Raw genomic sequence first — 20,401 nt, 5'->3', positions numbered from 1 at the left:
ATAATTACAAGATACACAACTTGTTAATATTACCTAAATTGCATGACGGATTGCTTAAGGTACAGTTCGGTTCAAGTCACACATCTCTACGAGCTTGGGTTCAGAAATGACAACATTTTGCGCTTTTAGTGGGTTTTGCCATATTGGTTTTTCATCAAATCTGACACGGAGGTACACACCCTCTCTGGGCATATTACAGTAGGTTTTGAGGTCTCTAGCATAAACACAGATGTTACAATATTAATAATTACAGGGCTTGGCCTCAGAACATCCCACAACGTCCAGCTTAGTCTCAAATCGTGGGTGCATTTTTCATATTAAGAATCCCCAAATTGTACATTTCTGTCAACTTGATACAATATTTCATAAGCAATTTAAAAAAACATATATTTGTCTCCACTGCAGTACACCCATTGGTTTGTCCCCGCCCCTAGAAACTTGGTTTGACTCAGAGGTCAAATGTCTTGCCTTCCCCCAGAGCAGTGAATCCTTTGTCTGGTTTTTCCTGCTAGCAGGGCATCAGTCCAGGGTGCCACTCTCCATTTGATTAACAGAACCTTGTGATTTCCTGCCTTCTTGCTGAGATGACCAGGTGTGAAGACTTCTCATGGACAAGCAAGCCTTTGAAGTCCCAGCTAACTCAAGTTCACTGTTTAGCTCCTGAAATACAAGTCTCCTGTCAGAATTTAGATCGCTAGCTGCCTTAAGTTAATACATTTCAAAAAGGGGATTTTACTTGATAGCATATGATCCTTGCTAACATTGTATTGATGTGGATTCTGCAGTAGAGTAATGTAGAACACCCAACCAGAAGTTGGATTTTTTTGGTGGTTTCATGCCCATGATTTTAGCAATTCTGACAATCAAGAAAATGAATTGTTGAACAGCTCTGTATTCCTTTGTCTGCTTTTGTTCTGTGGGCAACCAAAGGATGGGGCTGGCAATGGTCTCCTGTATTAACACTGACAGAGGCAAAAGAAGATGGCAGCCTGTCTGTCAGGCTCTCACTGCGCACTTTCTGGTGATTTCTGGCCAGCAGCATGCTTTCCGGCGGCCATTATGATGTTTCCCATGTCAGTAATGCACAATGATGTTGTATGGCTTGGATGCGTGGGTTGAAACATCCCACAGTGAAAGCTTACCTCTCAGATACAAATTCAAGTTTTATGCGACTCCAGAGTCTGGGACCTAGAGCTCCCAGAGTTCTGTTGGAAAAGTGGTTGATGGATTATGTGAGGGTTGCTGGTGAGAGATTTCTAGTAGAAATGTAATCCTGTACTTTGAATTTCCTTTCATCTTTGCATTAGGGAAGTGCCCAAAACCTCTGAAGAACCGTGACGTCATCACGCTGAGGTCCTGGTTGCCGATGGGATTGGATTATATCATCATGAACTACTCTGTCAAACATGCCGTAAGTGTTTATTTGCACCTTGATTTTGTTGTTCCTGATTCTGCAGAAAAAAAAATGCAAAATTGTCATTTTGGGGTCCAAAAGAAGAAACAGTGTCTGAACTGTTATTACAGGGTTCGCCAACATCAGGCCTCGAGGGCCGTAATCCTGATGGGGTTTCAGGATATCTGTCATTAATATTCATGAGAAGAAATGGGCATACATTTAGAATTATTGTATGCAAATGTATTGCATGACTATTAATGAGGGGTATCTGGAAAGTATGACATGGATGCATCCCTCGAGGCCTGGAGTTGGACAAGCTAACAAATACTACATTTCGAAATTGCAGTTTTCACTGTGTTTTGCACCAGTAGAGCTACATGCTGGATGTTTTTATTGCTTTAGTTTATAAATGGGGTTATATACCGAATTGCACATTTACTATTCGACCGAATAGTTCGTGAAGTATTCCGCGGGAGATGAATAAGTAATCATTTTATTAAAAAGAGAAAGCATTATTTTAAGTATGTGTTCTAGGATTAATTTTTTTCTCTTTATTTTTAATCAACATCTCATTGTTAGTTAACGCACACAAGCCAGAAAATAGCTGATTAACAAAGAAAGCTGGGACCATGTATATGAAGGATGTTGCATAGGCAAAGTCGCTGCTACTCAAGTGGCTTTGTGAATGAAAGTGCAAGGATGCAATGAACAAAATGGATACTGCAATTGCCATTGCAAATCACACACATTGTAATCTCTTGCTAGTTGCAAGGTGGCTCAGGTGGAAAGTGAATTCCAAACATTCCTTCCAGCTCACACAGAAATAAATAAATAAATAGTTTCCGTACACCCAAACAGGACGCAAGCGACGGTACACGTGAGGTGAGTGCACTCCATCCCCCTAGTATCTTTAAAGACGCGATCCCTCTTCCCCCATACACCCAACATTGGAGAGGACACCCCAAGTTGGCCAATAGGGTTGGAGAAGGGTAATCACATGTAGGAAAGTCTGACATATGACTGAACCTTCTCAAATCCTTCAAACTCAAAGAACGTACTCACATGTTGTGTAGTCACTCAATTGCACCGAATTGCAATCCACATCCACTTACGCACATTTCATCCTACCACACCAGTGGGTGCAAGTCTCAATGGCCTTTCCTATGGGTCTCTAGTCAGACCCCCCCCAAACCCTCATTCCACGACACCAGTAGATACAGTGCTGGCCATCTCTTGGTGTACACACAGAAAAGCTCGGATTTTTTGCGCATTTCCTGTTGGAACAGACTGGCCTATAATGTTCAAGAGATTTCCAATGAGCAGGTTCTCTCAAGACGCCAACATGGGTTGGGAAATGTCAGCTGCATCTTGGGCTGCCTGATATGTAACTCACTTAACCCCAGCCCTCCTGTTGAGAAGTCTTCTGATTGCCATACATCCTCCCCTCCTACCAATTTCACCAGCATAGCATAGCTCTTTAACTATGTCCCCCACTGAGCCTGTCCCCCACTGAGCCTGCACACCTGTCTCGACTCCAACACTCCGTGTGTTCTCATTCTGCTCGATCTCTCTTCTGCCTTTGACACTGTCAACCATGCCATCCTGCTCAACCGTCTCCGTGATAACCTGGGTATCACTGGTCAGGCTCTAGCGTGGCTGACCTCTTTCCTTTCCAATCGACCCTCCCAGGTCCAACTTGGGCCCTTCCTCTCTGACATCTTTTTCTCCACCTGTGGTGTTCCCCAGGAATCTAATCTCTCTCCCTGGCTGTTCAACCAGTATCTGGCACTCCTTGCCCACCGCATCGCCGCTCTCTGCCCCTACTTACAGTGCTATGCGGACGACACCCAACTCATTTTCAGGCTACCCTCGGCCTCCTCCTCTCCTTCCCTCATCTCTGACTGTCTGTCTGCCATCCAGGGATGGTGTGCCGCCAATGACCTCTGCCTTAATGCTAGTAAGACTGAGATTCTACTCATCTGCACACCCACTCCCTCCTTCCCTGTAGCTCTCTGGCCAGCCTCGCTTGGCCCTCCTCCTGCTCCTACCTGCAAGGCAAAAAACCTCGGGGTCATCTTCGACTCCACACTCTCCTTCTCTCCTCATATATCTGACGTCTCCAAGAAGTCACACTACCAGCTGCACCTCCTCAGAGGTATTCTTCCCTTCCTCTCCTTCCCCCAGAAGCTCACTGTCTCCCGAGCCCTGGTTCTCTGGAAGCTGGACTACTGTAACAGCCTCTATCTTAATCTGCCTACCTCCACTCTCCGCCCCCTGCAACTCATCCAGAACAGAACTGCGAGACTTGTCCTTGGCCTCAAGCCCAGGGACCGTATCTCTCCAGGACTGAAATCTCTACACTGGCTCCCAGTGGCTGCGAGGATTAAGTTCAAAACCCTCTGCATTGTCCACAAGGCCTTCTGGGGCCTGGGACCTAAATACCTTCAACTCTGTCTTCCTAAATATCTTCCTTCCCGAGCCCTTCGCTCATCCATCTCCAACTCCCTCAGGGTCAGCCGCTTCTCGAAGCAACGAGCTGGGGGTAGATCTCTCGCTGTGGCAGGGGCCTCCCTCTGGAACAGCCTTCCTGCCTCCCTGAAACTTGAGGAGAACCATCTCCGGTTCAGGAAGAACCTCAAAACCTTCCTCTTTGCTTCTGCTTTCTCTCTCCCTCTCCCCTGCTAAATTCTCGACTGAATCTGCACCTAATCTGCAACTGGGCCACTCTCACTGACCTCGGTCCTGGGCCCAGCCACTCTCCTCTTGCACTGCCTCCCTGGCAACCCCTGCACTGAGGGACTGTTTCTGTATCCCTACAGCCCCCCCCCCTTTCCCAGCACTTGTCTGCACTTACCTTGCACTTGCCACCAGCTGGCCCTATTTATTGACTTTATTCTACTTACTTGTACTGCACTTCCCCCCTCCCCTTCCCCTTGCACTTTTCCCTTCCCCCTCCCCCTGCACTTGCGCGGTCTGAATGACACCTGGCCTAGTAGGATCGTTGTCTGTCTTCCCCTTGTTCCCCCCTCCCTGCCTCGTCGCGCCTTGAAACACTTGTGTATAGGCCCGTTACAAATGCCAGATCATATCATATCATATGCCCACTGGGGATCTGGAGATACATTGGTAATAGTCTCTTGGGTGGGGGCATGCCACTCTGCCTGACATATCACTGACTACTTCATCCCTACTGATCGCCACTGAATTCAATATCCCATAGGAAGAAACCCCCCCCACCCCCGCATCACTCCTCTCCGATACCAAACATATGCATCTTAGTCTTCAATTTAATCAGGAATACACTCAGACATCCATTCTCTTTTGCAATGTGTGCTCCATATTTGCCTCTCTGGATTGTTACGTTGCATTAAGTATTTGGCTGTAGCCAGAGCGCAATATTTTATTTGGCGGAGCCGAATAGCTATTCAGCCGGAATTCAGACGAATGCTTACTCTAAAACGAAGTTCAGTACACTCCTATTTATAAATGTTTTCTTTAAGTTGCTTCTTCCTCTGTAGCCCCCTTGTCACTCCAGTCCTTTCAACCCCCTCTTTTAACCTCTAATATATTTGCTACACTTAGTTCCCTTATCTGTTGCCCCATTTTGCATCCAGCCAACGCGGCTCCGAATCTTTCAATAAGTCCACCAAGATTTGAATGCTGTGCTCTGACCTATAATGGGCACTGTAGTCTCTAAATGTGACTTTAGAGCCACGCCACACACATAGGCTGATTGGCAGTCGCCCGAGTGTGGCCCAAGTGTGTGTTCTATGGCAGTGAGTGGACATAGGCAGCACTGATTCGCCTGCACTCTGGTTAAGCATTGCCTACGGGAGGAAGATGGAAGCAGCTGCTCATACGGCTGCGGTGTGTGGCGGAGCCTGTGCACCAGCTGCGGCCCTGCCTAGATGGGCCAGCCCTAGACCGGTTGGGATTCAGATTCACGCCAGGCCTGTTGGGCATCTGTGCGCGGCTGCAGGTTCCAGTGTTGAAGTGCAGTTGCCTCTACCTGGTGGGGTGCAGATGGGACCTCTCATCTGCCATGTTGACAACCAGTGATGGCATCTGTTTTTCAGCTTATATTTTCTTTTATTTTAAAATGCTAAGAAAAGACATTAGAATAAACTACTTTTACCCAGACCAAAAACCTTGAGGTTCATAACCTGGGTTAGGAGACTTAGATGTGCAAATATTTATCGTCCTGTTCAGGAACTCTTCAATATGTTAACACCAAAATCAATTTTTTTTCCACATTTAAAAAAACAACAAAACTTCTTAACAAAAACCAAGATTCCTAATACACATGGAGATATGTCTGCCCAAGAACCCCAATCTCTCCTTAAATCATCGTAGAAAACCATTATCATAAAACTGGAAAACATCAATTTTTAATATTGGCTCAAATGTCCCATACCTTAATTACCCCGTAAAAAGCTGACATGTAAATATTTTCTCCATACTAAAATGTTGTCATAAGTATCGCCATTTCCACCATGAAGCATGTGCCTGCAACAGGAGGGGGATAGTAAATTGGGATAGTAAATCCACCCAGTCAAAGAAGTCAAAAGAATGTGGAGTGGGGGAGTGGGTTTCACCATCAAGTGCTTCTCCCCAATGTGGTAGGAGTCCCAACAGTACAACGAAACGTGGGGGATGACTTGGTGGGTATTGAATTTAACGTATTTAAAGTGAAAACAAAATTCTGTAAAATGCAAAAGATTTTTTTTAATGTTGTATTATATTTTCAATTTGACTTGGATATTGTGACGAATCCCCAGATGTCGTCACTTCTCCCATAGGGGATGCCCCTTCTCATGAGGCGAGGTAGGTGAGGCATTACTGGATAGTCCCCCTGGGGGTGGTACTCAGCAGGTGGATCTCATGGGGAGGAAAACCTACTATGGGACCAGTGATGACCTGGGGAGAAATGGTATCCCCATAACCCACCTTAGCCTGACTCACCTTCCTACCCCCATCACACCAACACTATCCCTAATGTTCCTATGTTTTTGTAGCTCTATCAGTATAGGAAGTACTGGGACGAGGAGAAGTGTAGGTTCCACAAAGGGAGAGTATCCCATGAGTACTGAGACGAAGGAGAAACCAATTGGTCCACTGGAAAATTTTCCAAGTTGATACTGAGACGAAGAAGAGGCGCTGAGCCGTGCAGATGGCCATGCAGAACCAAAGAAGGCATTCTAGCTGCTTCCGGGGAGATATGAAGCAACCTGTCAATAAAAGAGAAGTGGGACAACCAATGTCATACCCACCCTGGAGGACACGTGAGTTTTCAAGTTGGTAGAATCAGACTTGCCAGAAGAGCGCACACTGGATGCAGAGGCGTCCGAAGGGAGGTCCGCCGTGGACTGGCCGGCAAAGGCGGAGTAGCAAAGGGCAGCCAGTCGATCGAGGAAGCTGGTGCACGTGGTTAGTTGGAGATGTGCAGCCCACATACAGGGGGCACTTCAGAGCTGTCGCAGCCCCTTGAGAAGCCGAGAAAGTCCGGAACAGGGAGGCAGAGAAGCCCACAAATGACTGAAGGATGCCAGTAAATTGCGTTACTTTCCCTATTGATATGCTGAGATGATATGTTTTTCCCTTCACCGACTATGGTCATAAACTCTTTTTGCTTACCCAAACCCCCACCCCCGCCCTAGTTTCTTCAGTTGCATTGTAGATGAGACTCGTCTAGTCCTAGCACCTACTCCAACCCCGAGATCCATAAAGATAATTGCTACAGAGACTGTCTGAATCCAGCAAATATAAATCATTGTATTTTATTTTGAACCACTGCACTTTGTCCAAGCTGGCCTATATTGTTAACTGTAAGTTATTTTGTTCATTGTAGAATGATCCTACCATGCCCGTACTGACCTCTTCTCTGTGTTATTGTTATTTAATTTGCAAATAATTTGTTTATGGTCTATGCCAGTATAAATCCCTCTTTTTGTTGGTATGGTTTTCGATTATGTTGCGTAGATCTCCAAGAATGGTCTCCCCCTGGCTTGCACGTGAAGTGCTCTTACCCTCTCTGGGGGTTTGTCTGAGCTTTAGAAGCCTTTATAAATACATTAAAAAATTCTATCCACAGAAATATCCTCCACGGAAAGACATGGTGCGAGCGGTGTCGATCCAGACTGGCTATCTGATTGAGAACAAAGGAGCTAAGAGTTGTGTCCTCACTTACCTGGCACAAGTAGACCCCAAAGGTAAGTGGGTGTTTCGTGATAAAGATCACTGTGTGTATTTTATATTGCCTCTGCTTCTGTGTTGCCTACACCAGACCAGGTGCCCGAAAGCTGAGGCTAAAACTACCTTCTATGCCACTGGGGATGCCAAGGGCACCCTTTACCATTGCAAGGCGTCGACAGTCGGAAACCGAGCTTTGTCACTTCCAGCTGTACTTTGTGAAAATGTAATTCTGTGGATAAATGTTTGTATTCCATGATGCTATATATTTATTGTTTATTTGTATACTGCTTATACACAGGTGAAGTGCTTCAAGGCGCAAGGCGGGATGGGATCCAGGAAATACAGTAATAATTCTTAGGCCCTGAAGATTCAAAATGATCTAAAAAGAAAACTAGCATACTAGTCCTGATAGTGCTTGAGGTACAATTGAGACCAAGCTCTGCAGGGGTTTGGGGGTGGAAAACTGTGTGTGGGGGGGGGGTCAGGACAGACGAACAAAATGGTCCTAGTACATTTTGGTCATGCGTACGTGCAGAGACTGGGGGGGAGGTGGGAGGAAACAAAGAGTCTGGTCCAGCAAGGCCCTGGGTTAAGTGCAGAGAGGTTGCCCCGCTCAAATAGTGTAAGCTGAAAGTGCAGTAATGTTGAACAAAGTGCAGCGGTCTGGAGGCAAGTGCAAAGACTGGCGGGGAGCCTGCGACCTGTAGGCTCTGGAGGTGAACCAGGAAACCAGTCAGCTGAACTGAATAGAGTTAGGGAGGAGAAGGAGGGTGGAGCGAAAGGAAAGTAGGTTAGCACGGGAGAGGGAGAGAAAAGGAGGAGGAGAAAAGGAAGGTCTTTGACTAGTTTTCGGAACTTAAGGTGCTCTGGCTCAAGACGGAGAGAGGCAGGAAGGGTGTTCCAGAGGGAGGCACCTGCAGAGGATAAAGATCTACCCTCAAATCTCCGTTTGTGAAAGTGGCTCGCCCGCGGAGCGTTGGAGGATGAACAGAGGACTCTAGTGGGGGAGTATTCAGGAAGAGAGCATTGTAGGTAGTGCGCGCTCCGGCCCCAGAAAGCCTTGTGGATTATGCAGAGGGTCTTGAACTTGATCCTTGCAGCCACGGGGAGCCAATGGAGGGATTTCAGCGCCGGAGAGATGCAGTCCCAGGGCTTGAAGCCAAGGAGAATTCTTGCAGGTCTGTTCTTGATGAGTTCTAGAGGACAGAGAGTAGAAGTAGGAAGATTGAGAATGAGGCTGTTGCAGTAGTCCAGCCTAGAGAGAACCAGGGCTCTCGAGGTGATGATCCTCTGGGAGAAAGTGAGAAAGGGTAGAATATCTCTGAGGAGGTGCAGTTGGTAGTTGGACTTTTTGGAGATGTCTGAGATGTGAGAAGAGAAGGAGAGAGTGGAGTCGAAGATAACCCCAAGACGTTTTGCCTCATTGGTATGTGTGGGCACAGAGCCAAGGGAGGCAGGCAGTGAGAAAATGGGAAAGCAGGAGCAGGGGTGCCAATGAGGACAATCTGTCTTAATGGCGTTCAGGCATAGATCGTTGGCAGCACACCTAGCCTGAATTGCGGATTGACAGGGATGACAGAGGAGGAGGTGGTGGAGGCCGAGGGTAGCCTGAAAGAGGGCTGCGTGTCTTCCGCATAACGCTGAAAGGTTAGAGGTAAAGCTAGACATTCTGTGGGCCAAGGGGGCCATGTAGATAGTGAAGAACCAGGGGGAAAGGTTAGATCCCTGGGGGACGCCACAAGTAGAGAGTGGAAGAGGAGAGAAAGGGCCCGAGTTCCACCTGGGAGGGCCGGTCAGAGAAAGGAGGCTAGCCACGGAAGGGCCTGATCAGTGATGCCCAGGGTATTACGGAGATGGGTGATCAGGATGTTCTGGTTTACCGTATCGAAAGCAGAAGAGAGGTCCAGAAGAATGAGGACAGAGGGAGAGTTGGAATCAAGATTTGAGAGCAGGTCTTCACAGGTGTTCAGAAGAGCAGTTTACGTGCCTCTGGATGCTCTAAAGCCAGACCGATGATCACAGAGACAACCAACAGATTCAGTGTAGAGGGTAAATTGAGTGAAAGCCAGCTTCTGAAGAAGTTTTCCCAGGAAAGGGGTGATGGAGATCGGGAGATAGTTTGCCGGAATGGGCGGGTCGGCGGAGGGTTGTTTGAGCAGAGGGTGCACAAGAGAGTGCTTGAGAGGAGAGGGGAAAACTCCAGTGGCAAAAGAGGTTGCAGAGGTCGGCCAAGGCTGGAGCGAGTGTGTCAATCTTTTCCTTGGTGGTTTTGGAGTGGCAGGGGTCCACCTGTCTAGAGGAGGCTTTCATAGACTGGACTTGTCTAGAGACCTCATCAGGTGTGACAGGGGAGAAGGAGAGAAGAGGGGAGGGGTAGGGGCAGCCAAGGGGGCCCTAAGAGATGATGGTTCAGGGTGGCGGGGCAGGGGGAGAAGAGAGAGGACAGAATGTCCTGTGTTTTGATGATGAAGTGCTCGGCCAGGGCCGAGCAAAGGGCCTGGGTAGGTTTCAATAGAGGATGCAGCTGCGGTAGGGTTGGCCAGTTCCTTGCAGGCTTTAAAGAGTTCCACCGTGTTGTTAGACACGGGGGTGATGCAGGCTTAACTGTAGACTCTTTTTTTGGAGCGGATGCAGAGTCTATATTGCCTTTGAAGAAGGCGACAGACCAGTGTGTCAAGAGGGTGCACCTGAAGATCCCCATTTCCTTTCTGCTGCCCTGCACCTGCGTTTAAGGGCAGCCAGATATAAGGGCAGCCGGATATCAAAATAAATATACAAATAAAAAAAAGGTATGGGAGCCCCTCTACCGAGAACAAATGCAGCCAAATAACCCGTTCTCTGGGAAAGTGCCAGCTCGGGAGGGTCTACAACCACGTTTTAGCTCATGGAACTTTCACAGATGAGAAATACCCATTTGCATATCGGTCTGGTCCCACCCACTTCTAGAAAAGAAGAGGTTGAGCTGATTTTGCATGGCAAAGAGGTGAATTTAAAACCAACCGCCTCCCCCAAAATGTTACAAATCCTACAATCCATCACAATGCAGAATGAGAGAAATGCATGAGGTTGTGTTGTGAAAATGGGGCAGAGTGGTGCACTATAAACTCATTAGCATAGCTTGACCTTGTGGTGCTGATGTACTGAGCGGTGGTAAGGATTCCATGCGACTGTGGTTATAGCTATAAGCCCTGCCCATCTCCTACTGCGTTTGTTGCGGTGATGTGCGAGTATCTCTGTGATGGCTGTTGTCAAGGTGCCTATAGGCCTACCTAGCTTCTGCCTCCCTGGGTTTGTTGATGTGATCTTGGTGTCTGTGATCTTGTAGATCCTTGCGCTCAGGCAGGAAGTGCGCAACCCAACAAGCCCGGCACATCTTTTCTCTGTCCGCGTTTGTTGACGTGATATGGGGGCGTCTTCATGATTCCTGGTTGGTGCTGTCGCTGTGCAATGCTTTTGAGTGGTATCCGGTGAACATTTCATCAGGGAAAATGGCGGCAGAGGGCGACATTTCCCCAAGTATGCACCCACAATAAAATCAAACATTTCCCCAAATATTGTAGGATTGGGGTTTATAATCGTAAATTACACTCCTGATGGAATATTTGGAGAAAGTATTTTAGGGGTCAGGAAAATAAATGTGCCTCCCTGATGACAACCTGTAAATGGCCTCGGCAGTGCAGAATGGGCATTTATAGATGTTAATGTCACTGCGGTGGGCCGAACTACATTACCTTCGAGCCCCTCTTGTTGGACAATCCTGGCTACACCGCTGCAAGCCATGCTTTGACTTTAAATGTGGCAACAGTAACATTTGATATGTTTCTAGAATAATGAATTTGATTCGGCTTAGATAAAAATCCACCTTTTCCTGGAGGCTGTCTGGAGTTTGCAGAAGAGGGGTGACTGATTTCCCGCCAATTCTCCAGACTCCACCGAGACATGCCATCTGTTTTTCAAGATGTAAAAAGTGACAGTCGGTGCGGGTTCTCACTGAGCGGTGATACAGTGGGAGCGGTTTCGCTGTGCTTGGTGATTAGGCTAATTGGCGTCTCGGCAAGGGGCCCGCGTACAGTTGAGCAAAGATAATTAGCACTGCCGTACACTGAGATGAGCCTGTTGAGCCCCTTGCCTTCCGAGTGCAACTCTCCGCACCCATCCTGTCTGCTTTGGTACCCTCCACATCCCTGCCTATCTACGCTTCGCTATCCTCTCCAACATTCAATGTTCTCCCCCTGCTTTAAGGTTTAGAATATAGAGGTTAACCATCATTGTTATTCCCTGAAGTGAGGTAGTCTTAAAATAATCTAGCCGGCCCGAAGAATGGTAACATTTAAAGAAGTAGTGTTTTTATACAACAGCCGGGGCGCAGTGAAGCCTACATTCTGGTGGGTTGGGGTGGGGGCCTAACCCTTAAAATGTTGGGCGAAGGCGGTAACTTAAACAACGTGGGAGGAGAAAATGTATCTGTGCGGGGGGGCACCTAACTTCTTTACACGTTCTAATGACTCGTCTAGTGCAGCTTCAATGTTACAAGCAGTTAACTCTTCTTTAGGTCTAAAATCATCCATTTAAGGACTGCTGTGGGAATGAGCGGCCACCTGACCCCTCTCTGCCCTTCCAGTCACTCAACTGGCAAGCTATTACTAACCCCCACATCACAATTTCAATTGCCTAAACATGCATGCATATTAATGCAGGTGCTAACCGTGAAATGCTTTACGTTAGTAATTGCCGGGCCTTTGATAACTGGAAGCTCGGGCGCGTTTAATCTCCCGGTCCTGTTCTGTCCGGCCGCGGCTCTGTAGGTCAACCAGGTCGAGTCAACATAGCCCAAAATTGCAGAGGGTTTGGGGGGCGCCCGGTCTGCGCAATGGTGTTGCGCCACTGTAGAACAGTATTTGGTCGCCTGGCATGTTGGCCTGTTGCCCAAGAATCAAGGGAACAATGGACCAGACGAATGGGAGGCGATCGCAGAAGGCTTAGCTTCCATGGGTTAATGGACAAACCTAAAGATCACTAGTTAAACCTGAGCTAAGGTCTGGTGTTCTTTTTAAGGAGGGCTGTGTGGTTTCATCTTCGGAGAGGGTTGTTTTCAGAAGAGGCTTTGTGGGTCTGAGTGATGCTTGAGAAATGGCGACCTGGGCACACCTCTGCATTTGGATAATTTCCACATCCAGGATGGGCTGACTGACGTTCAGAGCCACATCCGCAAGGCATTATGGGAATTCAAATTGACCCAAATGCAAACCTTTTGCTCGAGGAAATTTGTCCATTTTGCAGGGCAGTGCTACGTTTATTCAATTTAATGTGGTATAGTTCATCAGAACTTTTCACATACATCTATCACAATCATAATAACACATTTTCTTTGCTTGTTTATATATAGCTTTATCAACCCAAGACAGGCATTTTTCAAGGCTGCCAGATGGGTTCATAAGCTATGTATAACGAAGCACTGCCCTGCAAGACAAAGACAATTTCCTGTAGGAAATGATTTGCTTTTTTGGCTCATTTGCATACCCACAATGCCTTGCTGATGTGGCTCAATATATAGTAGGAAAGAAAGGGAAAAAAGAAAGAAAATAGCGACATTCATGTCAGTTCATACTGTCGAGATGTGTGAGGCGTCACACTCCGAAATAACACACGGACACGGAGCCTTCAATTAACACATCCTTTAATCTACACGATAAACCCAGGAGTCCCTAGCCTCCTCGTCATATCCCGTCCCGCCGCCCCATGTACCTCCCCTCGTGACTAGGGAGTCATGTGACGACATCACACCCCCCCGATACTAAACATTAAGTTCGTTATCAGGGCATCTCTTCAATGAGGCGCGGTGGTCGTCTTCGAGTTCTCTGAGGTCTCCAGTTACTTCTTTCGCTCGATTCCTGAGGTAACCAACGGGGTTCATCAGTGTCGGAATCTTCTTGGTCTCCTTCGTAGGGTGCATCCTGCACCAGAGTGTCCCTTGGCATGTGATGTTCGACTAGGGGTATGATTCCTGGCATCTTCTTGAAATGGGAGCTGTTTCTTGTCACTGTATGTGTCGTTCCTTCAGCCGTGATGAGAGAACCTTTCCTCTGTGTGATGGTGAGGGGTTCTTCATTGAACGATGCCATGTTTTTGCGATGTTGTGGCTGTCTCGCGACGACAATGTCTCCCGGCTCCAAGCTATTCTCCTCGGCCTTCCTTTTCTTGTCCGCTGCGGTTTTCATATTCATTTTCTGGGACGCGTCTTGTTGTCTCATTTCAGCGTCGCCTTTGTACCGTTCTTCCTCCAGTTCTATGTGGGGTAGTCTAGTTTGCACATTTCTACCAAACATGACTTCTGACGGTGATTTGCCAGTGGTACTGTGTGGGGTATTGCGGTAGTCTCTCGTTAGTTTACACAGTAACTTTTCCAGTGGTTCTCCAGTCAGGCGAGCTATCTGCGTGGTGCGTTTAATACTTCCCATGAATCGTTCAACTGTGCCGTTCGCTTGAGGCCACAGCGGTGTGACTTTTCTGTGATGGAAACCCATGTATTCTGCGAAGGTTTTGAAATCTTGTCCGGTGAATGGGGGTCCATTATCTGATTTCACTACTTTTGGAATTCCGTATATAGCAAACATTCTGTCCAACGCAGGGATGGTGTGATATGCTGCTGTTGACGGTACAATTTGTGCATCTGGGAATCTCGAATATTCATCGATGGCCACAAAGACATAATCGCCCCCTTCCAGAGGACCATAGTGGTCGATGGCGATTTCTTCCCAGGTTCCGTTTGGCAAATCAGTCATTCTGAGAGGTTCAGGTCTAGTTTGAGGGTTGAGAACCACACATGTGGGACAGTTTTTGAGTAGTTCTTCCACTTGTGTGTCCATTTGGGGGAACCATACCCTTTGTCGCAACATCCTTTTTGTGGACATTATTCCCTGGTGTCCTTCATGTGCAAGGTCAAGGACCCTTTTCCTTAATGACCGAGGAATCACTAGTTTTGTCCCTTTTAGCAAGAGTCCTTCTGTTTCTGCAAGCTCTTCCTTTACTGTGAGTAGGCAGGTGATGTCTTGCTTGGTTTCTTCTTCCACTCCTTCTTTGAGTTGCTTTGCCTGTTTCCAGTGCCCTGTCTCAAGACATCTCATAATGATCTGCATTGCAGGGTCCGAGTTGGTTTCCCTAGCTATTTGTTCCATGTCCAAACCTTGTGGTGTACTTTCTTGGACCACATACATGATGTATTGATCTGCAATGGATGGGTCGGAGTTGCAATCTTGACTGGGATGACGCGAAAGGAAATCTGCTGGATTTTGTTCTTTTCCTGGTCGATGAATGATGTTAAATTGATAGTCTTGTAGCCTTAAAGCCCATCGAGCTATTCTGGGAGGCATTTTGGCTTGAGCATTTCCATAGATGAATAATAGTGCCTGGTGGTCGGTGACTATGGTGAAAGGTTTCCCATACAGGAAAAGATGAAAATGCTTGCATGCCCACACGACCGCTAAGCCTTCCCTCTCCGCTTGTGAATATGCTTGTTCAGTTTTTGAGAGGCTGCGACTGGCATATGATACTATGTGTATGGACTGGCCATCTTTGTGATCAAGTTGAGTCAGAATGGCTCCTAGGCCAACTGGACTAGCATCCACTATTAATTCTGTGTGTTTCCGTGGGTCAAAGTATGCCATATTTTTGGCATCTGCGATGCGATCTTTGATAATTTGGAACGCTTGTTGACATTCATCCGTCCATCGGAAATCGGCGTTAAGTTTGGTGAGGGCTCTCAAAGGTGCACTGACGGATGCAAAATCCTTAATGTATCTCGTGCAATAACTTGCTAGACCCAAGAATGACCGCAAATCGGTGACGGAGGTTGGTGGTGTCGTGCTTGTGAGTGCACTGACCTTTTCAGGATCCGGTGTCATTCCATTTTTGGAGAAGATGTGGCCGAAAAATCGCAGGGTTGGTTTTCTAAATTCACATTTGTCCTTATTCAGGGTGAGGTGTGCTTCCTCCAGTGCCATGCACACACGCATGAGGGTGTCGTCGTGCTGTTCTTGAGTTTGTCCAAATACTAAGATGTCATCACTATAGTTCAAACAATTTGGTACGTGTTTTATTATGTTATGAATTTCCGACTGAAATATTTCGGCCGCTGAAGAAACTCCAAAACTGAGCCGCTTGTATCTGTAGAGGCCCAGGTGAGTAGCAAAAGTGGTGATCTATCTGGACCTCTTGTGAAGTTCTAATTGATGGTACCCTTTATTGAGGTCCAGTTTTGAAAACACTGTGGCTCCATTGAGCAAATGCACCATGTCTGTTATTCTGGGAGATTGATGACGTTCTCTCAAGATTGCTTCATTAGGTCTTCGCATGTCCACGCAAATGCGAATGTCAGCGGAGTCTTTTTTCGGGACTGGTACAATGGGGGATACCCAAGGGGTGGGGCCTTCAGCAGGTTCAATTATGTCCGCTTCCAAGAGTTTCAGTAATTCGGTTTACACTTGTTTTTGTATATTGATGGGAATACCACGGTAGTGTTGTGCTACCGGAGGGATGTTGCTGTCTATATGTAGTTCAATTTGTCTGTCCTTCAATTTTCCGAGTCCTCTGAACAATGCAGGGAAAATCTTGTCAATGTTGGCGGTGGGGTCCAGGTGCTTGTGCATCATGAGTCTATATAAAACATGAATCAGACCCATGTCGACTGCAGATTTGTAGCTAAGAATGCATCCACTGTCAGTGGCTGCTTCGAGAACATGCATGGGTATTTCCTTCACATGATCTTTGTATCGACATGATGCCGTGAAGAAACCTTTACACGGTAGCGGCGTCTTGGAGCCATATGGAAAAATGAGTGCTCTAGCTGGTTGCAAGTGTGGTGCATTTGGCATGTTGTTGTACACTTCCTCACTCACCACATTTACAGTGGCTCCTGTGTCCACCAGAAATTCGGCAGCCACTTGGTTGACATTGATGATGAGAGTAGGGCTATTTTCTTTTGCTGTGGGGTTTCCAAGTGCATATAGGTAGCCTTTTATCTGTGGTTCTCCTCTGCGTGGATTTGATTCCTTCTTGGGTTTGTCCTCTGAGGAGGTGCTAGAGATGCTGTCAGAATGCGATTGTTCTACCAGACACCTGACATATCGCCGGGGACGTCTTCTCCGCCCGGAGGATGAAGATTTGTTGTCACGCCACTCATGTGTGGGTTTTGATTGTCTTCTATCTGACGGTTCTTCTCGTTGTCGGCGGCGTGTTGCGTCATTCTGGTAGTGTGACTCCTGAATGGGACTCGTACGCCTAAGTTCTCTTTCTGGTGAGGAGCGTCTATGTCTTCCACTTCCTCGCATTTTGTTGCGATAGATGAAACACACAGCCTTGTAATGATTTCCCCCCCCGCAGGCAGAACAAATTTGACCCATGGCAGGGCAAATGCCTTCATGAGGGTATTCATGTCCACAGCGATAACAAAATGGATCGTTGTTTCCTTTGGTGGTGCTCTCAAGTTTGTGTAGACTTTCATGCTTCCCGTGAATGATGGTGATGCCGTCAAGACCTTCCACCTGTGCTGTTAGTGCCGCCTCGGATCGAGCTAGGCGTAGAATCTCTTCCAGATTTCGAGCTTTTTGTAGAAGCCTTTTTCTGAAATCACTGCTTTCACATCCTACAATTATCTGTGAGCGAAGGGCTTCCTCATTAGAGTAGTTGTTAAAATCGCAATGTTTCATCTTTATCCTTAATCTCATCACAAATGCGTCCATTGTTTCACCTTTTAGTTGTTTAGTGGTGTGAAAGATATGACGCTCGTAGTCCACGTTTGTGTGTGGCGTGAAGTAATTGGTTAGGGTTGTCTTCAATTTGGTGTAGGTGTCTATGTCATCTTCAGGAATTTCATCTAGAATGTCTCTCACATTTGATCCTATGGCATGGGTGAGCAAGCTGTGCTTCCTTTCATCCTCCAAAGGCCCTACCGCCTTGAGACACACTTCGAAATCCCTCACCCACTTTTTCCACCTTGGTCCCAATGTACTGGTGTCGCTTAGGTCAAAATTGGGGGGTAATTGTGTTATTAGGCCGTCCGTCATGCTTGTGCGTGTTGTTTTGGCGGGAGTTACTTGTACCGTTAGTGATTCCTCAGACGAGTCATCAAGCATGACAGGCAATGTATAACTGCGCTCTCGCTGGGTATTGTGGGCAACAAATGACTACGTTTCACTTGAACTGAAGATGGTGGATGTTCTGTGTGACGTGAGGTGTTTGTACAAAATCCGACGTGCTCCACTTGCGTGTGCTTGATTCGCTCGTACCTGTGTAAGCGTGGGGAGCCGCCGCACTCCACCCACTGATGTCACTGCTTTTGGCGGGAAAACGCTGTGAGGAGCCGACCCGCTCCACTCACACGCTTCAGCGCGAGGAGCCGATGCGCTCCACTCACGGGCTAAATCCCTTCCACGGAAGGGAGACGTTGCGGGGAGCCGATGCGCTCCACCCGCAAGATTCCTACACGTTGTTGGTGAGGGAAACGCTATGAGGAGCCGACCCGCTCCACTCACGCGTTTCTGTGTGAGGAGCCGACACGCTCCACTCACGGATGAATTTGTCACGGTCGCGAGGAGCCGATGCGCTCCACTTGCGTAATACACGTGACGATTGCAGGGAGCCGCCGTGCTCCACCTGCTGACCAAAACTGTCGCGGGTGACAGGAGTTTGTGAGACCTCGCTCAGACTCCTGGGGAGAGTCTCAGCTGGCGGGGAGTATGTTCACTCCCACCCGCCGTACGCCGTACGCTGCCGTGTTTTTTTTGCTGCGTGAGTTCCTCGTCGCCAGTGTCGAGATGTGTGAGGCGTCACACTCCGAAATAACACACGGACACGGAGCCTTCAATTAACACATCCTTTAATCTACACGATAAACCCAGGAGTCCCTAGCCTCCTCGTCATATCCCGTCCCGCCCCTTCCCGCCGCCCCATGTACCTCCCCTCGTGACTAGGGAGTCATGTGACGACATCACACATACATGTATGTAAATAGTTCCTGTGTTTCCCCAGGCAATGGGAGACCATAATTCAAAGGTTCTGTCATTTGTACCTCAGCCTTTTCAGATGAACGTCCTCCTTGCTCCTATCGTATCAAGTACGATGTCAATAACTGCCTGAAACAGCGATAATGGCATGTGTTATTAACCGCATGCATCTGCGGGACTACTTTTTACAAGAACTAAGCTATGCCCATTCCTCACCTGTAGCGTCTGTCTGCTTTGTTACTCTCTGTCCGGCCACTGCATCAGAATTGCACGCGACCGGCTGCTTTTGTAGGTTGCCATGGTGATCCTGGCATCACCCTTTGGCCGGAAATGGCCGTCATGGGCGCGCCTCGCATCCTGTCTCCCCATGGAAAATGGGAGGCGGGACGTGCGATCACCATGGCAATTGTACACAGTTCATTCCTTACGCATGTATGGTTCGAAGGAAAGTTTGTGTTATTTGTGGTATTTGCGGGGTGACAGGGCACAGCTATGCCCATCGACCGCCCGTGTGTCAATAGAAAAGCGGTATGTATGTGCTGATCAGAACGCCCCCTCTTTTTAAGAACAGAAGTGGCTACCGTACCAATGTATATGTATAGTGTCGTATTACCCGCCCCCAAGCAAGCGGGTTTGAAGTTCCTGAGCCACACAATGTATACTGTGACCATTCTATATGCACGAAGTGCACTAACCTACAGAAGTATTTCTAACTGGCGGTTGTAAGAAAAATATGTGCCAATATTCTATGCCTAGCTCTTGGGGACTGCTAAGGAGAATGTAATATTATGGAACAAGTGGGAATGTTCAATGTGTGTATCCTCTTAAGTTCTGATGGAAGTATTAAATAGTGAGTAACTATACCCATCTGGATGGTCACAATAAATATTCATGTGTATGCAATCCCGCTTGAATTTAAATTACTGTTACAGTACTGATAACAAAGTAAATCATACCACAATAGATATCATCATAAATCGAAAACTCATCATAGAAAACCAACACAATTAATCATCATAGAAATCAAGCAAAATTGACCTCTTCATTTAGCCCTCTCAGGGATAAGGTTCCCAATTTGTCAATCCAGAAGGATTCCCTCTAGTCCAATCTGCATTGTATATTCATATGTGGTTCTAGTATCTGAAATTTGATCTGAGCTAGATTGTGCTTCTTTGTGTCCCAGTGTAGTGTCACTGCAGAATTCTTGTTGTGATTACGTATACAGGAACGGTGTTCCTTCCATCTTAGTTTTGCTGGACATCCCACATGGGCATTTTATGGAATAAATTGTATTCTTTGTTGCACATGTTCCGAAATCTCAGAGTTTTATTTTCTCTCCACTATGTGGGTGACTGACAATGTTCCCCTTCTGTACGTATCCACAATTGCTACAACTCGCACAAGGAAATGTCCCAGTTTGTTTGGTGTCTTTGTGCATCTTCAAATTCCTTGTTTTCACTAATTTGTCCTAGAGGTTTTGACTTCTCTTGTAGGCAAAAGTCGGTAGTGCATTGGTTGGTAGTGCATTGGTCGGTAGTGCATTGGTAACATGTTCCAGAGAGTGCAGCAAGAAAATGCCTGTTTTCCTAGTTTCTTTCCTCTTGCAGTTCTTTGTTGCCAGGCTGGTGAGGTTTTGGCGGCAGTGTTTTGGTTTTGACTGCTTTGCTGGAGATTCAGGCTGTCTTGAGAATGGTGCCTGCCTGAAGGGGATGCCAGTGATGCTCTTTGAGGATGGGGTAATGCGGTCAAATAATTTATTTTTACTCCTTAGCATGCCAGATGGGTTTCATAGGGGCCAAGGTAGCACCAGGTA

At 47.2% G+C, this 20,401-nt stretch overlaps 1 protein-coding gene across 1 annotated transcript in view; it reads left to right on the top strand.

Moving 5' to 3' along the window:
* The window catches only part of STARD10 (StAR related lipid transfer domain containing 10), a 357,564-nt gene that overhangs the window by 231,525 nt on the left and 105,638 nt on the right, over positions 1 to 20,401 (top strand). Inside the window, exons 3-4 of the mRNA XM_069640279.1 lie at positions 1,308 to 1,411; positions 7,488 to 7,605. Of these exons, the coding sequence (XP_069496380.1) occupies positions 1,308 to 1,411; positions 7,488 to 7,605 (222 nt within the window). The remainder of the gene's footprint in view (positions 1 to 1,307; positions 1,412 to 7,487; positions 7,606 to 20,401) is intronic.

This window comes from Ambystoma mexicanum, chromosome 7q (genome assembly GCF_040938575.1).
Source record: "Ambystoma mexicanum isolate Mex_15411 chromosome 7q, UKY_AmexF1_1, whole genome shotgun sequence".
NCBI lineage: Eukaryota > Metazoa > Chordata > Amphibia > Caudata > Ambystomatidae > Ambystoma > Ambystoma mexicanum.
Note: the sequence above shows the minus strand (reverse complement) of the source record. Positions and strands in the feature narration are given on the sequence as shown.